Below are 16,236 nucleotides of genomic sequence, written 5' to 3'. Positions count from 1 at the left end.
TGTTTAAAAGCATTGTGCTCCTGTTGGAGCCGATCAAGTCCTGGATGGAGCTGTATTTCTGCTGTATAGTGGGCCAATTCTGTTTGGTAGGCACTGATTTGCGAGTGCAAGATGGTAGAGTCAGGTGGCTGGGTGTTGCTCCTAAGAAGGGTCAAGATAAAGTTAACATCTATAGCAGATGGCCAGCATTTTGACTGGAAGCAGCCATCTGTAGCAGGGCTCAAGGGTTGCAGCCAATCCATAATGCAGGTCACTGTGGGCTCTAGATATCACTTAAGGGATTGACTGCAATTAGTAGAGGTTCCCACCAATAGACTGTCTGAACTTGCAGGGCTGTGAAGATGCAGCAGATATGCCAGAAGACAAGCAGATGGTCGTTGCAGGGCAAGGGCAGTATGACGTGGGAAGGAGCTTTTAATATCTGATCGATGATCATTCTTCCTGATCAAAATCGGCAAAACATCACATCTATCTTCGATACAGGTTCCCATCCCAAGCATTGCCCGCGCATAGCACTAACGAGGGATATCTAAGCGTTGAGACGCGTCTCTTCCTTCCCTTCCCCACCCATGGCCGCCCTTACGACTGACTTGTCTCCTCCCTCAGGGGCCCCAAATAACCGCCCCACTGGCGGTGCACCAAGCAACCTGACCTGCCCTCCAGAAGACCTGGACGGCGACACGCTGCTGCCTGACCTAGGCTTGCCTGTGGCCGCAGGTCAGGGGCTGCTTGTGTGTAGCTACGGTGGCAGCCTCCTCCTACCGGAAACAACCTGTTTATATGACGTGAGCGGCGAGGGAAATAGCAGTTTCAAAGTTCATGGGTACTGACGTTGCCCCGGCCCTAGGCTCACGGCAAACTCGTACCTGCCAGTGTCCCGCTCCCATCATCGTGTGTTCGTCGTCTTTCGGACAACAGTGACACTGGCAGCAGCTCGATTGCGTGAGTTGTGTCTCCGGAGTCTGCCATGGAGTTCATATTCATGGCGATAGATCCACTGCGTCTGCGACACCTGTAGACTCCCCTTCAGCCAGCACCTCGCGGCAGATCATCTCAACACCCACCGGGACATCCGCGCCAGCCACGCAAACACCGTTGTCCGGTACTACCGGCCTGGGCCAGGGAGGTGGTCAACAGACAAACCCTGCTGCCGGTGTAGGAGGCCAGGACGCGACCGACGGGCACATAAACCACGTATTCACGACGACGATAACCGCCGCAGATGGCTCCGAAACGACAGGCAACATCTCCGCGAGGTAAGCTTACCAGACCTTCCGAGCCAGAATTTGACGGCGCTGACTCCTTCTATCCTAGCGCGGTCGTGCACAAGGTCCCGACCAGCTCGATCGTTGGTGGGATCATCGGCGTATCAGCGCTTATCGCCGTGCTCGTGTGGCTGTTCCGGCGCTGGCGCGCAAACGTCCGCCGAAAGAGGGAGGAGCAGGAGGAGTGGGATACACTGAATGGGAATGTGTTCAAGGACCACCGTGACTGGCTCGGGCGCGAGCAGAGGGCGTTGGTGGAGGACCGGGACGGGGAGTAGAAAGCTCTGGAGTATTTATTTTCAGAAAAACAACCTGTAAAACGCTTGGACTTGCTGGGCATGGGGATGGCCGGACCCGTTATGAGGCACTGTATGCCTTGGATAGTCGGTTTGTGCTGTGAAGTGAGTTGTTCAAGCCCATTACTAGCAGTTCTTCGACGGAAACAACTGGGAAGTGGATAATAAGTATTGGGCAACGGTTGCCATGCGCTCAACGAGGGCAACGATGTTCAACATGCCTGGATTAAACAGATGGAGCATGCCACCTTATCAACACAGCCGTTGCGCATGAAAGGACTTACGTGGGCGTCTAGGTGCGGCCAAGCGCGCGATCCGTTTAAGCTTTTTGGCTGTGCGGGCTGCGCGCGGGGATCTCCGCGTGGTATGCGTATCACGGGACCGTATTTCCGTCGCGCGGGGATTTTTACCGTCAGCGACCGGCGGAGCGCACGACAAGCTGAAGGCAGCAGTAGAGCAGCACGTTATCTTGCCGCGCATGGTGCGCAGGGCCACTATCTTGGATGGGCACAAGCATCGCAGCAGCGCAATGTGTGCGGAAGCCAGCTGCTCGATCTGTCGACCCAGAAGCGGGCTATTTTCGTAGAGGTTCTCTTGTCCGGGCCGCTCCCCTTGCGCGGGACGCTATCTGGCCACACATGGTGCGGGGCGGCTCTATCAGACGTCCCCACAACGCAATGTGGAAGAAGCCGGCCAGACGCGCGATCGCCCGGGGAGAAGCGTGATGCGATCACGTACGATCAGGGCTTGGCGGTGCCCGTCGCGAGCCCTGTCAGCCCCGTCGTTCTTCCCGGCAACAATTGCGAGATGCGGCGTGTGCTGCTGCTCGTGGGCTTATCGGGTGGGCGGTCGTATAAGAGCAGAGAGTCTCCAGAGGGCAAGACACGACCGAAAGGAACGAGATGTTCACCGCCTCCCTCCGTGCCACGCTCATCGCGCTCTCCTTCGCCGCTGCAGTTTCGGCTGCCCCGGGGCTTTCGCTAGCCCTCGACGGTACGCATTTGTGCCAGATCCCTGCTGAAGCTTAACAAGTCCATAGGCCCCAAGGAGGTTGACGGCGTCGGCGCGCTGAAGGTCACGGCCAAGCTCGTCAACACCGGCGACGTCGAGCTCAAGCTGCTCAACGACCCGCGCACGGTCCTCCACACCTTTGAGACGGACTCGTTTTCCATCGCCGATGCAGCCGGCAAGGGCCCCGCTTTCCGTGGCGCGTTTGTCAAGTACTCCCCCGAGAAGGTCGTAAAAGAGAACAAGGGGAGCTCGTTCACCGTCCTCGCCCCTGGCGCTTCGGTCGAGATTAAGCACGACTGTGAGCCATGTCCTTCTTGTGAAGCGCGCACTGCTGACCAAGAATAGTGTCCAAGGCATATAACTTCACCGCCTCTGGCGAGTCGACATACGACATCGTTGCCGCGAATGCGTTCCAATACGTCGACGCCTCGGGCAAGCTCGCTACGATCCACGCCAACGCTGCTGAGGCTGCCCACACCACCTCGCTGAAGGGCACGCTCGCTGTCGCCCGCCGCGGCCTCGACAAGCGCATTGCCTACCGCTCCTGCTCTTCCTCCCAACAGAGCCAGCTCGTCTCTGCCGCCTCCGCGGCCCAGACATACGCCAACAACGCGGTGAGCTACCTCACCGCCAACACCGCCTCCACCCCGCGCTTCACGACCTGGTTCGGCTCGTTCACCAGCGCGCACCGCACCACCGTCCTGAACCACTACACCAAGATGGCCGCCAACGCATACTCGGGCTACACGTACGACTGCACGTGCACCGACAGCGACACGTACGCGTACGTCTACGCCGACCAGTTCGGCACCATCTACCTCTGCGGCGTCTTCTGGCAGGCGCCCACCACCGGCACCGACTCCAAGGGCGGCACCCTCGTCCACGAGTCGTCCCACTTCACCGTCACCGCGGGCACACAGGACTACGCCTACGGCCAGAGCGCGGCCAAGTCGCTCGCCACCAGCAACTCCAACCGCGCCATCGCCAACGCGGACAACCACGAGTACTTCGCGGAGAACAACCCCTCGCAGTCGTAAATGAGCTAACGTAGAGTAGACGGAATGCGCTCACTGTATTTTATATTGCAATCGAATTCGTGGCATTATTTAGCATTGAGCCCTCGCTCCCGCGGGAGAAATAAGATATCTGCGCAAAGGAACAATGAGAGTCGCGACAACAGGAGCAAAGTGAACGTTGCCTCTGATGCCTGACTAGAACTGACTGAGTTAGTCCGTCGTTGCAGAGAAGGTTGGGTTGTAGTCGGAGAGCCGCGACGCAATGCGCAAAGAGGAAAAAGAAGGATGAGTCCAGATAATAGTCCGAGTCACGGTCAACGTCCGCTGGCACGACTGCCCAACTTGAATTGAACGCGCAGCCTGAGGGAGTAGTGCCCATCGCAGAGCTTGTTGGGGCTCCAGCCGTTCCAGATCTAATCATCGAAAGTGAGAACCCACGACGGAATTTAAAGAAAAAAATGCACCACGCCATGCTTCCAATGCATCAATGACCCGGCCTGTGCGTGGGGCAAACAGAGCCCGCCGTCGTTGTTGTACGGGGGTCAGCGCGCCCGAAAGGCCGGGAGGGACAGGAGATGCGTCGATGATCGTAGTCCGACGCGTGGGTTGAGGGTTTTGCGTCGTTGCTAGAGGCAGAGTAGAAGCCTTGAGTGCCAATTTCATCGACTAGTATGCCTGAGGCTCATAGCCTAGGATTCAACGGAAGAAAATAGGCGAAAAGCAAGTCTTTAGCCCATAAGCGTCCGCAGCACGGGCGGTCGGCAGCGCGAGCTGGTGGTGGTCGAGAGCAAAAAGGGAGCGACAGCCGTAAGCGACGTCACGCGTCACGCCGAGTGAAGTCATGGCGGGTGAGCGGCCCAAGACGAAATAAGCAGTCGAATCGCAACGGCCACATATGATTCTGTCGGCTATACCAACCAAACTTAGCTGCGAGTCGAAACTCGAGTGTCCAATCCATTCGGCCCGAATCATTTTCAGTGTCCGATCGACAGCGTGTGAAGGTGCTTTTTTCTTCTTCATGATACCACCACTACGAATAACAGTCGAGAAGAAGATTTCACTTAAGCTGCCCTCCAATCCTCCAACACTCTGACCATTGTGACTTTGACAGGCTATATACGACAATATGCCACTGGACTGCCACACGGAATGGCAACGGAACGACGGATACTTCTGGGAAGCCGCCAGAGACGTGCGAGTTGGGTGCTTCCGCCGTTCGTCTTGCCGATTCAAGACTGAAGGAAGCTGTCACCAGTCCCCCACGAGTCACGACGAGGAGGGGAGGGTTTTGCCGTGACAGCGCGCATGGAAGGCTTAAGGGCAATAGAACTTGAAGATGACTCTCATCTCACTCTCGGATCCGAAATGCGCACTTTGCGGTGTGTGACTGCGTTTTATGACCCTACTACCAGATGCTCATCTGCATACAAGGGTGCATGTGCTCCTGCTCCGTCGTTGAGCCGAACAAGACTCGGGAAAGGCAAGAGTCTTGCTGGACAGTGCGTATCAGAAGAGAAGCGCTGGCAAGGTACAGAACTTTCTTCCGAGGAAGCTTCCATACCGCCAGGCACCCTTATAACCCACTCCGGGGTCCGGAAAGCGTTCCACGCGATCCCAATGCCTCCCCAGACTGCCCGCACGTCCGCACACCCAACCCAACTCGACACCGTGCTGCGCCACATCTCCACTGCCGCCGGCGTGCTCGATGTCCTTGCAAACAACGTCGCGACGCCGTTCCTCGACGTCCTCTGCGCTACAACGCGTGCGCTGGTCTTATCAGCTCAGGTCTACTGTCTGCCCATATGCCCTTTGTTATTTCTGCTGATTCACAATAAAGAATGTGCGCCGGAACAAGAATGAATGCACTGATCTCCTTGAAAGTACCAACCAGCTTCTGCAGGCCATTCTTGTGTTGCTTGTGAAACAGGACAGTAAGCTGCTGTCTTCAAGTGCAGTAGAACATCTCGGCCGCCTTGTGGAGTAAGTCCGGCTTCTCTGTGTGGTGTAATTAGTGGCTGACCTTTGTGGCAACACACACAGGACTCTTCACAAGGTGCATCATTTCCTCGAAGCACAACAGGACCGTAGTCGTTTCAGGCAGTTCTTCAAGCAGTCTGAAACCACGGGGATCCTCAAGGAGTGTCATGCAGGGCTGCAAACTGCACTGGATTTCTTTCTGGTATTGTATCTTTCATTTCAATGAATCTGGGTTGTTGATTGAAATACCTCCAGCTTGAGCGGTATGAGATCTTGAATGACATCAGAGATCTTCAGCTCACTGCAGACAATGATCACCAAGAGATTCTGCAGATGATCCAGAGTATTCAACCTGGCAATAATGAGATGTCAGACTCAGAGTCAACCTTTTCAGTGAGCAGCAATAGCAAGCTTTATTATAGTACTGAATCTCCATATAACTAGATCACAAAAGATTCCCTCAATAGGTAAACACTCTTAGCATTGATCTCCCCTTTCTCACAGTCATAGCTCCTACTCACTATCTCTCCTTCCCTCTCAGCCAAAGATATTCCATGGCCGTGAAGCTGAAACAGAGGCAATACTCTCCACTTTTGTTACTAGTACCCCACGTGTAGCAATCCTTGGGGCTGGTGGGATGGGCAAGACAAGTCTAGGCAAGGCCATCCTCCATGATCCTCTCATAATCTCCCAGTTTGGAGATCACAGATACTTTGTACCCTGTGACACAGCAGCCAACAAGGTTGAGCTTGCCTCTGTCATTGCTGAGTATGTGGGTGTCAAAGCAGGCATACATGCTCAAGATCGGACCCGCTTTGTAGTCAAGCACCTTGCTAAGGGCCCCAAAACTCTGCTCATGTTAGATAATCTAGAGACTGTCTGGGAGCCAATTTCAGGACAAGAGGATGTGGAGGTTTTGCTTGGTTTATTAGCAGGTATTGAGCATCTGGCACTGTTGGTAAGATAATCCTATCCATGATATCCACATTGTATAACTTATAACTTAGATAACTATGCGTGGTGCAGAACGACCCGCCCAAGTGCAGTGGACACGTCCATTCCTGCCTATACTCAAGCCACTCTCAAATGAGGCAACTTACAAAGTCTTCACAGACATAGCTGATGGTGTTGAGCAAGACCAGTTTTTGCATCCATTGCTCCAGCTTTCAGATAACATGCCACTTGCAGTCACTCTTCTGGCACATCTTGTTGCAGATGAAGGTGACTGCAAGATTATCTTAGACCGTTGGGTGCAGGAACACACTTCTCTGCTTTCAGATGGAATCGATAAGCGTTCTAATCTAGAGATGTCTATAGCACTGTCCCTGTCTAGTCCCAGAATGCTAATACAGCCTGAAGCTCAAGAGCTGCTAAGCTTACTTAGCATTCTACCAGATGGCCTTTCTGATACAGATCTTACACAAAGCAACCTCCAGTTGTCCAACAACAGCTTGAAGACCTTGAAAAGCAGCCTTTTAGGAAGCAAATCAGCTTTGCTCAGAACAGCTTTAGCTTATATGAATACTCAAGGCAGGCTCCAAGTACTTGTGCCAATCAAAGAATATATGCAAAAAGTTGCTCCACCTTCTGAAGCACTTATCCAGCCTTTGCGTCAACATTACCAGGGCCTTCTACAGATCTACAAAATGCATTATGGAACATTTGGTCAAACAGGTGTCACTTCTTGGCTTGGATCAAACTTTGGGAATGTCCAAGTGATTCTCCATAGGGGGCTCCAACTCTCTTCACAATCAACTGTCTCAAGTTGTATTGCATCTATCCATTCCCTGGATATGTTCAGCATTGGCACTGGTAAAGGGAAGCTTAGACTGGTGGATGATATCCCTTTCTTCTTAGCCAAGCTTGAACCAATGGACCATCAGCTAGAGGCTGTGCACCAAACACGATTCCTAGATAGCTGGCGATTCCATCCCATTCCAAACCCTGAAGATTTAATCCAAACTATTATGAAACACTGTGAACACTTTGATGATGCACCAATCAAATGTAAGCTAGATTCATAGCTCTAGTGCATATATTTATTGACATTCCACTCAGGTCATATCTATTTTGTCATTGGAGCATTTTATCATCATCATGACCACAATCCAGCCAAAGCTCATGACATGTTCAATATTGGTCTTTCCCTAGCAGAATCTACCTCCAACACAAAAACAGCAATGTGATCTCCTTGACTCTATTGCTCATCTGTATTGGATGACAGGTGATTTTGGGAAAACTAGACAATATACAGGAGAATCCCAGATTCCTAATACAACACAATAATATTTGATCCCATCATTACCACTTAGCAAGGGTAGGTGCATGGGACTATTAAAAATAATTATTAGTAGGCTATTTCCAGGGAAACATCCTATGATGAAATCCATCACAATGGCCAAGGGGAAGGGAAAAAAAATAAGGAACATACACACTTACAGCTGGACCAACCGATCGTGACATGTGTGAGAATTGCCTATTTAGGCAGGTATTTCACAGGATTATGTGATTGACTCATCTGGAAATAATGCTTACAAACTGTTGATCATTCTTTAGGGATGTCACCCGGAGCTGTTGCCCCGGGTCTACAGCACCTGTCGACGGGTGCCCGTTACCGTGCCGTTTAGGGCTTGGTTTATATAGGGGTGTTTGTAAACCGGTTTATAAACACCCCTGTTTTATATGTTTATAAACAGCCTGGCTGGAAACCCCCTGTTTTATGGTTTTATATTAGTAAGCACCCAGAAAGGAAAGAAGCTAGCAAACCAGACTTACTTTACACTAATATTGCTTCTATATACTGCTAGTAGGTTTGATCATATCTTATAGGTCTATTATAATATATTGTTTCTTATCAAGTAGGATCTCAACCCACTTTCGGCTAATATTGCCATATTGATCATGATTAATCCAGTAAGTATTGGGAGCTTGGGTGTGTGACTATACTATACTAACCATACAGATTAATTATTATCAAGGTTATCATGATTTTTAACTGTTCTAAAGGATTCATGACAGGGGTTCTCAAGTCTGCTGATAAGTAAATTATACACGTTATATATAACTAATTCATGTTATGCAAACTTACAAGTGATAGTTGATATAACCTTGCTGTTTCAACCCCTAATGTCTATGAATCTCAAAGTCATGAAGTTAAAACACTAAAATTTGCTGCAAAAAAATTCCTAAAAAGGCAATTTTGATCTCTCCGGTCATATCGGCTCAGTTGGTTTATAAAACCTAAAAACCGGTTTATAAACAAGGTTTCAGAGGCTATTTTTATCAAACCGTTTGATAACCTCCAAAATTTTTACAAACCAAGCCCTAGTGCCGTTGGCAATCCAGCCAAGTGGTTGCGATGGCAAGGTTACAGGACGGCTTGGACCCGTCATTACCGTCGGAATACGGCCGTTACCCCCGAACTTTGATACCTCCGAAGGCCAATTTTGTCCGAACAAGAGGCCAAATTTGGGCAAAATTTGTCCGAACATGTATGAAAGTTCCTGGCGGCATCAAATCGCTGATGGGATCAACGTCGCGTGAATTCAGGCGGAAACGCATGAAACAGCGAAAATCGATCAAGAGATCGTCGCAGGATGCAGCGAGCGCGAAAACCACTAGGCTAGGGGGCCACGAGGGACTGCATTCGGGTGTCCGTCACCGCTTCGCCGCTCTGGCGGCCGGCAAATTTGTCCGGACTTGGTCACAAACTGGGACCGACTCTTGACCAAATTTGTCCGCACAAGGTGCCAAAGTGATCGGCACTTTTGCACCCAATTGTGTCCGAATCTGTACCCAAGTTAACACCGTATTTTCGGGGGTCCTCGTTACGGCCGTTGTTACGGGTCGACGGTTGATGGCCATCAAACAGGGTTGGGGCGTTGATTTCTCAGTCAATTCAGAGGTTTTCTGGCCCTATTTGGTGGAAATCATGCCTGATTGGTCTAGATGGCACGGAAACCAAGCGAAATAAATTTAAAGTGGACATGCACCACCTTGAAAGTCACACCGAGGTCACGTTCCGGCCGGGAGATCTTCTGAAACACTCTGGCAGGTCAGTTCTCAGCCATGTGAATCCCGCGTCATTCAACTAACTGCATGACGACAGTCAATCTAATGCCAACATTAGTTCATTGATGAGATGCAGAGAAATTGCATGGTCAGAACCTATGTTGAACCTATGGAAACATCTCCTTGCACTCATTGATTAATGCCTCATATTCGACTTCAGTCTCAGAAATTTGTGTCCCACAGGTAAGCCCTGACAACATCCATATGCTGGTGATGTGTGTCATAGCCCTCAGCCCATCATTGTTCAACACGGGGACGGGCCATAGTGTTCCTGGGCGAATAAATAGCTTTTTTATGAAAAAAATCAACATCTATCCTACGCGTCATGCTGCCCCCGCCCCACTTCCCACCGCCGGCGACGCCGCCTGCACTTCCACCACCGGTACCTCTATTCCCTCCTCAGCAGCCTTACGCCTCTCCGCCATCCCCTTCAACTCCCGCATCCGTCCCTCTAATTCGCGGATCTGCTCCTGCCCCGCCTGCATCTGCGCCAGCATCCCAAGCTGCAGCCCCGGACTCAGCGGGACACTTATCCCGGGCGTCTCGGCCAGCATCGGCGAATAAGGGAGCGGCATCCCCGACGCAGCAATCGCCTGCATCTGCCGCAGCACGTCGTTCGGGGAGAGCGTCCCAGTCGGGATGCCCATCGCCGCCATCACCGCCATCCGCCGCTCGATTTCCGCCGTCAGCGGGTCTGTCGTCCCGGGCTGTTGTTTCACGGGGACAGACTTTTTCCCCCCACGCCGCTTTCCCTTCTCCTTCCGCCCCTTCTCCTCCTTTCTTTTCTCTTTCTCCCGCTCCCTTTCCTCTCGCCGCTCCTTCCGCCCCTCCCTCTCCCGTTCCACCCTCGTTTTCACTCTGTCCACAACGCCCGCGTCGTCCCACCACCCGTCCGCGAGCCACTTGCGCTCGTGGCTATATATGCACTTGGCGCCGAACTTGCACAGGCCTAATAAATGGTACAAGCACACGTTCTTCCCCAGCCCATCGCGCACACTCTTGTGGTCCGCGGCATGGGAGAACGCGCAGGCACTGCCCCGCAGACAGCCGCCGTGGTTGTAGAAGAGGCAAGGTGTGCCCGAGCCGGTGTGGTTCGCATCGGAGGTGTCCGAGGTGGACAAAAGGTCTGGGTCCAGAGTTGGTAAAGCGGGGAGGGTAGAGGTGATCAAGGGATCGGCGGGGTCGAAGTCTGGGTCGCTGGGAGAATCGGGAAGTGGCTCGGCGGTGAGCTCGCGAAGCTGGGCTTGGGCGGGTTCGTTTTTAGGGTCCAATTGAAGGACAGTTTCGAAGTCTGTATCCACACTTAGTGTTGTAAAAGAGAATGTGAATACTGGGACACACCGACGATGGCTGCTCTTAGCACGCCACGGCCCTTGCGTGCCATCCCACGGACATATCGGGCTTCCACCAACTTCGGGTCAAGGTTAAGAGCGTTAGAGGCGGAGGCCTCCGCGTCCTCAAATCTGCCAGTGTGAAAAACTTAAGGTTTTCACAAGAAGGAAAGGAGTACTCACCTGCCGAGATGCATCCACGCGGTCGCAAGGTCACACCTCAGGACCGGATTCGTGCGCCATAATGCACAGGCTTCCCCGAAAGCCGCCGCTGCAGCCTCGTACTCCTGAGCTCGCATAGCAGCCACTCCCTGCAGCGTATATGTATCAGCGTCGCATCCGAATGAAGAAAAGGGGGAGGGGGGGGTGATAATAAGAAGGTACAGTTGAAGGAAAGGCTTGTATCAGGACTGTGCACCGATAGTAGAAGGACGGCGAGGAGAAATGGAAAGCTTTTGAAAAAACTCACCGCCTCCCGCTTCTCGCCCGCCTGTTCCCTCCTTTTTGCGGCGCTTTCGATCCGGCGTATAGCCCGCGTAGCAAGTAGTCGCTCCCTTGCGTCAGCGTCGTCAGCTGTTAAAACAACAACCACATCTTCCCGCTCCCCGGCCGGTGTGCTCGCACCCGTCTCCAATGCTGGGGTGGGCGTTAGCGCCGGGGTCGGCAGCGCTGGCGCTGCTTGTGTGTCCGCCATTGGCTTTTGCGTGTAGTGACTGTGTATGGTTTCGTGTGAGCTGTAGAGTGTATAATGTGAGCGTAGGCGGTAGTAGGGTGTGCCGTGGGTCTTCTGGGTGCTGGAGAAGACGGGAAGCAAGAAGCAGCGGGGGGCTGTGCCCTTGTGGGATGCGCGGCAACGGACAGGTGGTGATGCTGATACCGATCGCTATGTGCTGGCTAGGCGCTATCGATCGATGGGTGACGTCAGGGATGATCGCCTACGGTAAAAAACATTCGAAATCTAATTCCACTGGCGCCGTCTGCGACGACTCTGCGTAGAACAGGACGGCGTTGACTCAGATGCCACGTGTAATCGTACCAGCCGGGCTACGTATGTCAGGGCGCCTATTCTGCATAAGCGCCGCCGTCTGATGCAGCAGATCAGCCGTCAGAGTCTCCCGCATATAGCTAGGCTATCTTATTATTATGAGCAAAGACACAAGTGTTAACAAATTAAATAAATAAGTACTTATACCAGTCTGAAGAGCACACAGCTCTATGCCACATAACACCATGGAATGCATTCTCAATAACATGTTAAATTCATAAAGATAGTTACCTATTGCCACCTAGAAATAATTAGTTATGCCATATGCTATCACTATTGACAATTGTAATGTGGTGACAAATCCTAAATAAGGCAATTCACTCCAGCAGAGATGGCAGGGTTGAAGTTTTCAGTTCAGTTCAGGTTGGGGGCATTTTTTCATGAATCCCAAAGTAGTGCTGAGATTGCTCCACTAAGGGCAAGTTGCTAGTGAACACCAAACTACTGACCACCAGATTCTCATGCCTTTCGACTCCCCCCCCCCCGAGCCAAGTGTCACGACTGGAATGAGTTTCTGCAATCTGACATTCACTTTTGCTTTTACTTCTACATAAATTCTTCTACTCTTTTTCCTCCAAAATCTTTCTATTTGTCCGGACATATTGACCGTTCTTCTGACGAACACTGCACAAGCCAGTACTTCCACAACAGTGCCTCAATCTCTCAACCAAATTTCTCTAAGTCATGAAGGTGTGACTGACATCCATCTTGGCTTCAGAAGTGGCATCATATTGATGTTGTAATATACCCTTCTTTCCTTTCTCCCTTCCACCATCTTCCTATTGGCAAGTCTTTCCACTTCACTGTACCCATTGCTCTTAGTGATGCTCAGGTCTGGTTTAGGAAATTGATTGCCTTGGGCTGCGGAGCTGCCTGCTTGTGCTGACAAAAACTTTTGTCAGTCACACTGCCAGTGCTACTACACAGCTGACGGAACATTGAATTCATCAGGGGTGTCATGTGGCCGACCCCCTGATGAATTGATTAAATGCTACAGTATGTTAGTAGTAACACTGAAATCCACACTCTGTCATAGAAGACGATAGCAACCAGTGACCTATTCCTTCCATCCAGCAGCCTTCTCCACTTCCCACTACAGACTCTGTCTCCCAGTATGTCTGTCCTAACCCAACATATGACCCTGTTTCATGTCTAGGCTACATCGACCTTTCTCTTTCCGGCTGCCTAGGACCATATGCAGCTGCAAAGGGGCAAAGGAGAGTGTTCTGGGTACATTCAATAGTTTCTCTGTACTATAAATTTACTGCAATCCATCCTGTTTCATTCCATTCTATCAAGTCTTTGGTCCTAACTTATTGAAGTCTGCTGCTGGAGAACCTGTCAGGGGAACCTCCCTTTAGGCCCCTTGGAGACAATTCCGATTCTGGTCCAATTCCGGTTCAGCCCTCCATCTCAGCCACACAATCACCGATCTGTCAACACCCTCCCAACAGTCACCCTGGAACATTGCCTGTGACACCTCCAAGGCCTTATATGCGGCAGCTACGGATGAGCAGTATATAGTCAGCTACCTAGCAGGCAAACTCCTAGAGTTTCTATATCATTTCTGTCACGGATAAGACCCGGCCCGTCCGCTCCGGCGCTGGTGTCGGGCCATTGCGGGCCCGTAACACGCAGCACGTGACGACGGGGAACATGCGCCCCAGTAGGAGGAACGCACACGTGGGAAGCACGTGACCGAGAACGACGCGTCGAGCCGTCGCCGAGCCCAACTCGACACCAGGGGACTGGGGAGGAGTGCTAGGAGGTCAGGAGTAGCCTGGCCCGCAAGGGATGTGCGATCGTCCCCTCTGCGGCCAGGAACGGGAGCGAGGAGGAGGAGGAGAGGCCAGGGTGTCCGATCACCCCCTTTGCGGGCCCGCGTATATAAGGCGCGATAGTGTACCCTGTACTCTATCACTTAGATCGTCTGAAGAACTACCTTACTCCGTGCGAGGAGACGCTATCGACTCATCGGGCCCGACACGACCCGATTCGAACCATCGACCACCGACTACGACAAGGGACCGAGTTCACGGGCCCTTTCGGTTTCGATCTACACCGCCCGCCGTACTTGCGGGCCCGACTATTCGTCTGTTCTGTTCCGGGCGCGCGTTCTTAGGAGAAGTCCTTGCACGGCCCGACCCGCAGTCTGACAGAATCTAAGCGATCCCCCTACACCCGCAACAGAATGGACACTACCACCGTCATCGCACTCCCGGCGTGGGCTACGCTAGTGGCTATCGTCATCGCCTCCCTTGCCTACCTATACGGACGCACCCTCGAAGCCCAACCCGTGGTCTTCAACCGCGTCCTCTACGGGAGAAAGGAGCCCGCCCTGAAGTGGGGCACCCCTAGGCGGGTCTCCCTGGACGAACACCATCGACACATGGAACACGCTTGCCCGGCCCATGGTGCCGGGCCCGCCGCAAAGCGCCGACGCCTCAACAACTCACCGCCCCTCCCCGCGTACGGCCGAACCCCGATCCGAATCATCTCGGACCGCCCCGGGGCCACCGGCACACTCTGCCTGATAAAATGGGGCACACCTCCCTCCGCACGAAGGCCCTGGGGGCCGTTCTTATCTCTCTCGTAATCTGCTCTACTTAATCTGTGGCGGGGCCTCTGTCCCCTAATAATAAATCTCTTTCTTCACCCATCACACAACGGACGAGTGCAAGACGAATCGATCGATTATAGACAGCAAAAATACAAAAAGTGGAAAATACGCAGACAAAAACACGATACGGTCCGAACCACCACGGGGGCGCCCTACGGGAGAAGGCCGACTTGACAAGGCGCGCAAACGATGACAGCAAACAAATGGACGGGGATACCCGAACGCCGAGGCCCGAGTAGACGGGGAACCCCGGCCGATTCCGCGAAGAACGACCAACGAGTCGCCGAAGCCTAATCCAGGTCCATCATGTCGAAGCTCAGGCCGTCCTGACGGCACACATTCGCATACACCTCTCGTTTAGCGGCCCGACGCTCTAAACCCTCCGGCGTTTCCCAAAATCCCGACCTCTCTCCTTCGGACCGGTGGATAGCCAGAAGAATGGTGCCCAGATAGCGGCATACGTCCGGCAACGTCCCGCGATGCTGTCAGGGACTCCAGCGAGTTCACCAACCGGAGGTCTGCGTCCAGGGAACGCATCGACGACAACTCCGCGAGGGCGCGGGATCGAGCATCCGGGAAGCCCCCGTCGGCCGAATGAACCGCCGATTGTTGCAACAATAGCACGCCCAACGGCGACAAGCGCTGATCGGCGGGTACCGACAGGTCCTCATGCAACCGGGCGAGACTCGGCAATAGCCCGATTCAAGTCCCACTCCCTCCCGAACCACAGGGAGACTCGAGGGAACGAAGGCACCTGGAAACCCATGGTGGGATAAGAAGGAGGGTGGGTCTTACCCGCAGGAACGGATGGCCGGGACGATGCCTCTCCTAACGAGCGATCCACGACAGGGGAGGCCGGCCGGCGGAAAGTGGGGCGAGGACTCGGCGGGGGGACGACTTGACGATGGTGGAGGAGACGGGCGAGCGGGTGCGAACTCGTTTTCGCACGGGGGACAGGGAGGAGTCCCGAGAAGACACTGACGAAAGGGACGACCGGGCGACGCCGACGGCCCGAAGAAGGCCAGACCGTCGGGGTCGGGAACCGATCCTCGTTTGAACGGGGCAAATAAGAGAACAAGAAGGATCGGTACGGGACCAATGCGGACAGCCCGACTAGATCGGCGAAGCGGGGATTGGGACGTAGCAGCGCAAACTCGCCATCCTCGACTTGACGCTCCCAAAATTCGAAGGAAAACTCGCGCAGATCCGCGGAACGAGCCTTGTACGCATCCGCAAAAGACCGCCAACGCAGACAGGCCCGATGGAGCGGGCTGCATGCGTCACAAGCCCGACGCACGGGACCAGGGAGTTTCTGGGGCGAACTATCTGGGACGCCCCACACGGTGCATAAACGATCATGAGCGATGCAATACTCACAGCGAGGGGAAAGGGATCGGATCACTGTTCCTGGTTGACGAGGGGGCTCCCCCCGGAAAAGCGCCAGCTGTCCAGTAGATTCTAGACGAGGGGCCAAGGGGGTGCCGAAATCCCGTTGCAACGGGGCAGGCGACATGGCTGGGGAGAAGGAAGGGTCGAGGGCATCCGTAGCCGACTCGTGTTCAGAGGCGTCGATCCCCACTGAAGACAAACGACGAGGGCCGGCG

General features: G+C 53.3%; 4 protein-coding genes across 4 annotated transcripts; 3 read left to right on the top strand and 1 right to left on the bottom strand.

Annotated features, from left to right (window-relative positions):
- Positions 1-569: 569 nt before the first annotated feature.
- Positions 570-1,543, top strand: MIND_00189200 (uncharacterized protein; the record flags this gene model as incomplete). Its single annotated transcript, XM_037358800.1, has 4 exons — positions 570-785; positions 848-942; positions 993-1,256; positions 1,315-1,543. The coding sequence occupies 4 exons, from the start codon at positions 570-572 to the stop codon at positions 1,541-1,543; spliced, it is 804 nt and encodes a 267-aa protein (XP_037223895.1).
- A 384-nt stretch (positions 1,544-1,927) lies between these two features.
- MIND_00189100 (Peptidyl-Lys metalloendopeptidase) lies at positions 1,928-3,609 on the top strand (the record flags this gene model as incomplete). Its single annotated transcript, XM_037358799.1, has 4 exons — positions 1,928-2,402; positions 2,444-2,554; positions 2,601-2,870; positions 2,918-3,609. The coding sequence occupies 4 exons, from the start codon at positions 1,928-1,930 to the stop codon at positions 3,607-3,609; spliced, it is 1,548 nt and encodes a 515-aa protein (XP_037223894.1).
- A 1,596-nt stretch (positions 3,610-5,205) lies between these two features.
- On the top strand, positions 5,206-6,036 carry MIND_00189000 (uncharacterized protein; the record flags this gene model as incomplete). Its single annotated transcript, XM_037358798.1, has 5 exons — positions 5,206-5,373; positions 5,426-5,568; positions 5,629-5,767; positions 5,821-5,958; positions 6,010-6,036. 5 exons carry the CDS (start codon positions 5,206-5,208, stop codon positions 6,034-6,036), a joined length of 615 nt encoding a protein of 204 aa, XP_037223893.1.
- A 3,923-nt stretch (positions 6,037-9,959) lies between these two features.
- On the bottom strand, positions 9,960-11,661 carry MIND_00188900 (uncharacterized protein; the record flags this gene model as incomplete). The annotated part of the gene is made up of 4 exons (XM_037358797.1): positions 9,960-10,927; positions 10,978-11,099; positions 11,151-11,278; positions 11,437-11,661. 4 exons carry the CDS (start codon positions 11,659-11,661, stop codon positions 9,960-9,962), a joined length of 1,443 nt encoding a protein of 480 aa, XP_037223892.1.
- Positions 11,662-16,236: the final 4,575 nt, after the last annotated feature.

The sequence above is a fragment of the Mycena indigotica genome, assembly GCF_014461135.1.
Source record: "Mycena indigotica strain 171206Taipei chromosome Unknown Mind.scaff0002, whole genome shotgun sequence".
In the NCBI taxonomy this organism is placed as follows: domain Eukaryota; kingdom Fungi; phylum Basidiomycota; class Agaricomycetes; order Agaricales; family Mycenaceae; genus Mycena; species Mycena indigotica.
The sequence above is the reverse complement of the archived record's forward strand: the minus strand, read 5'-3'. Positions and strand labels throughout refer to the sequence as shown.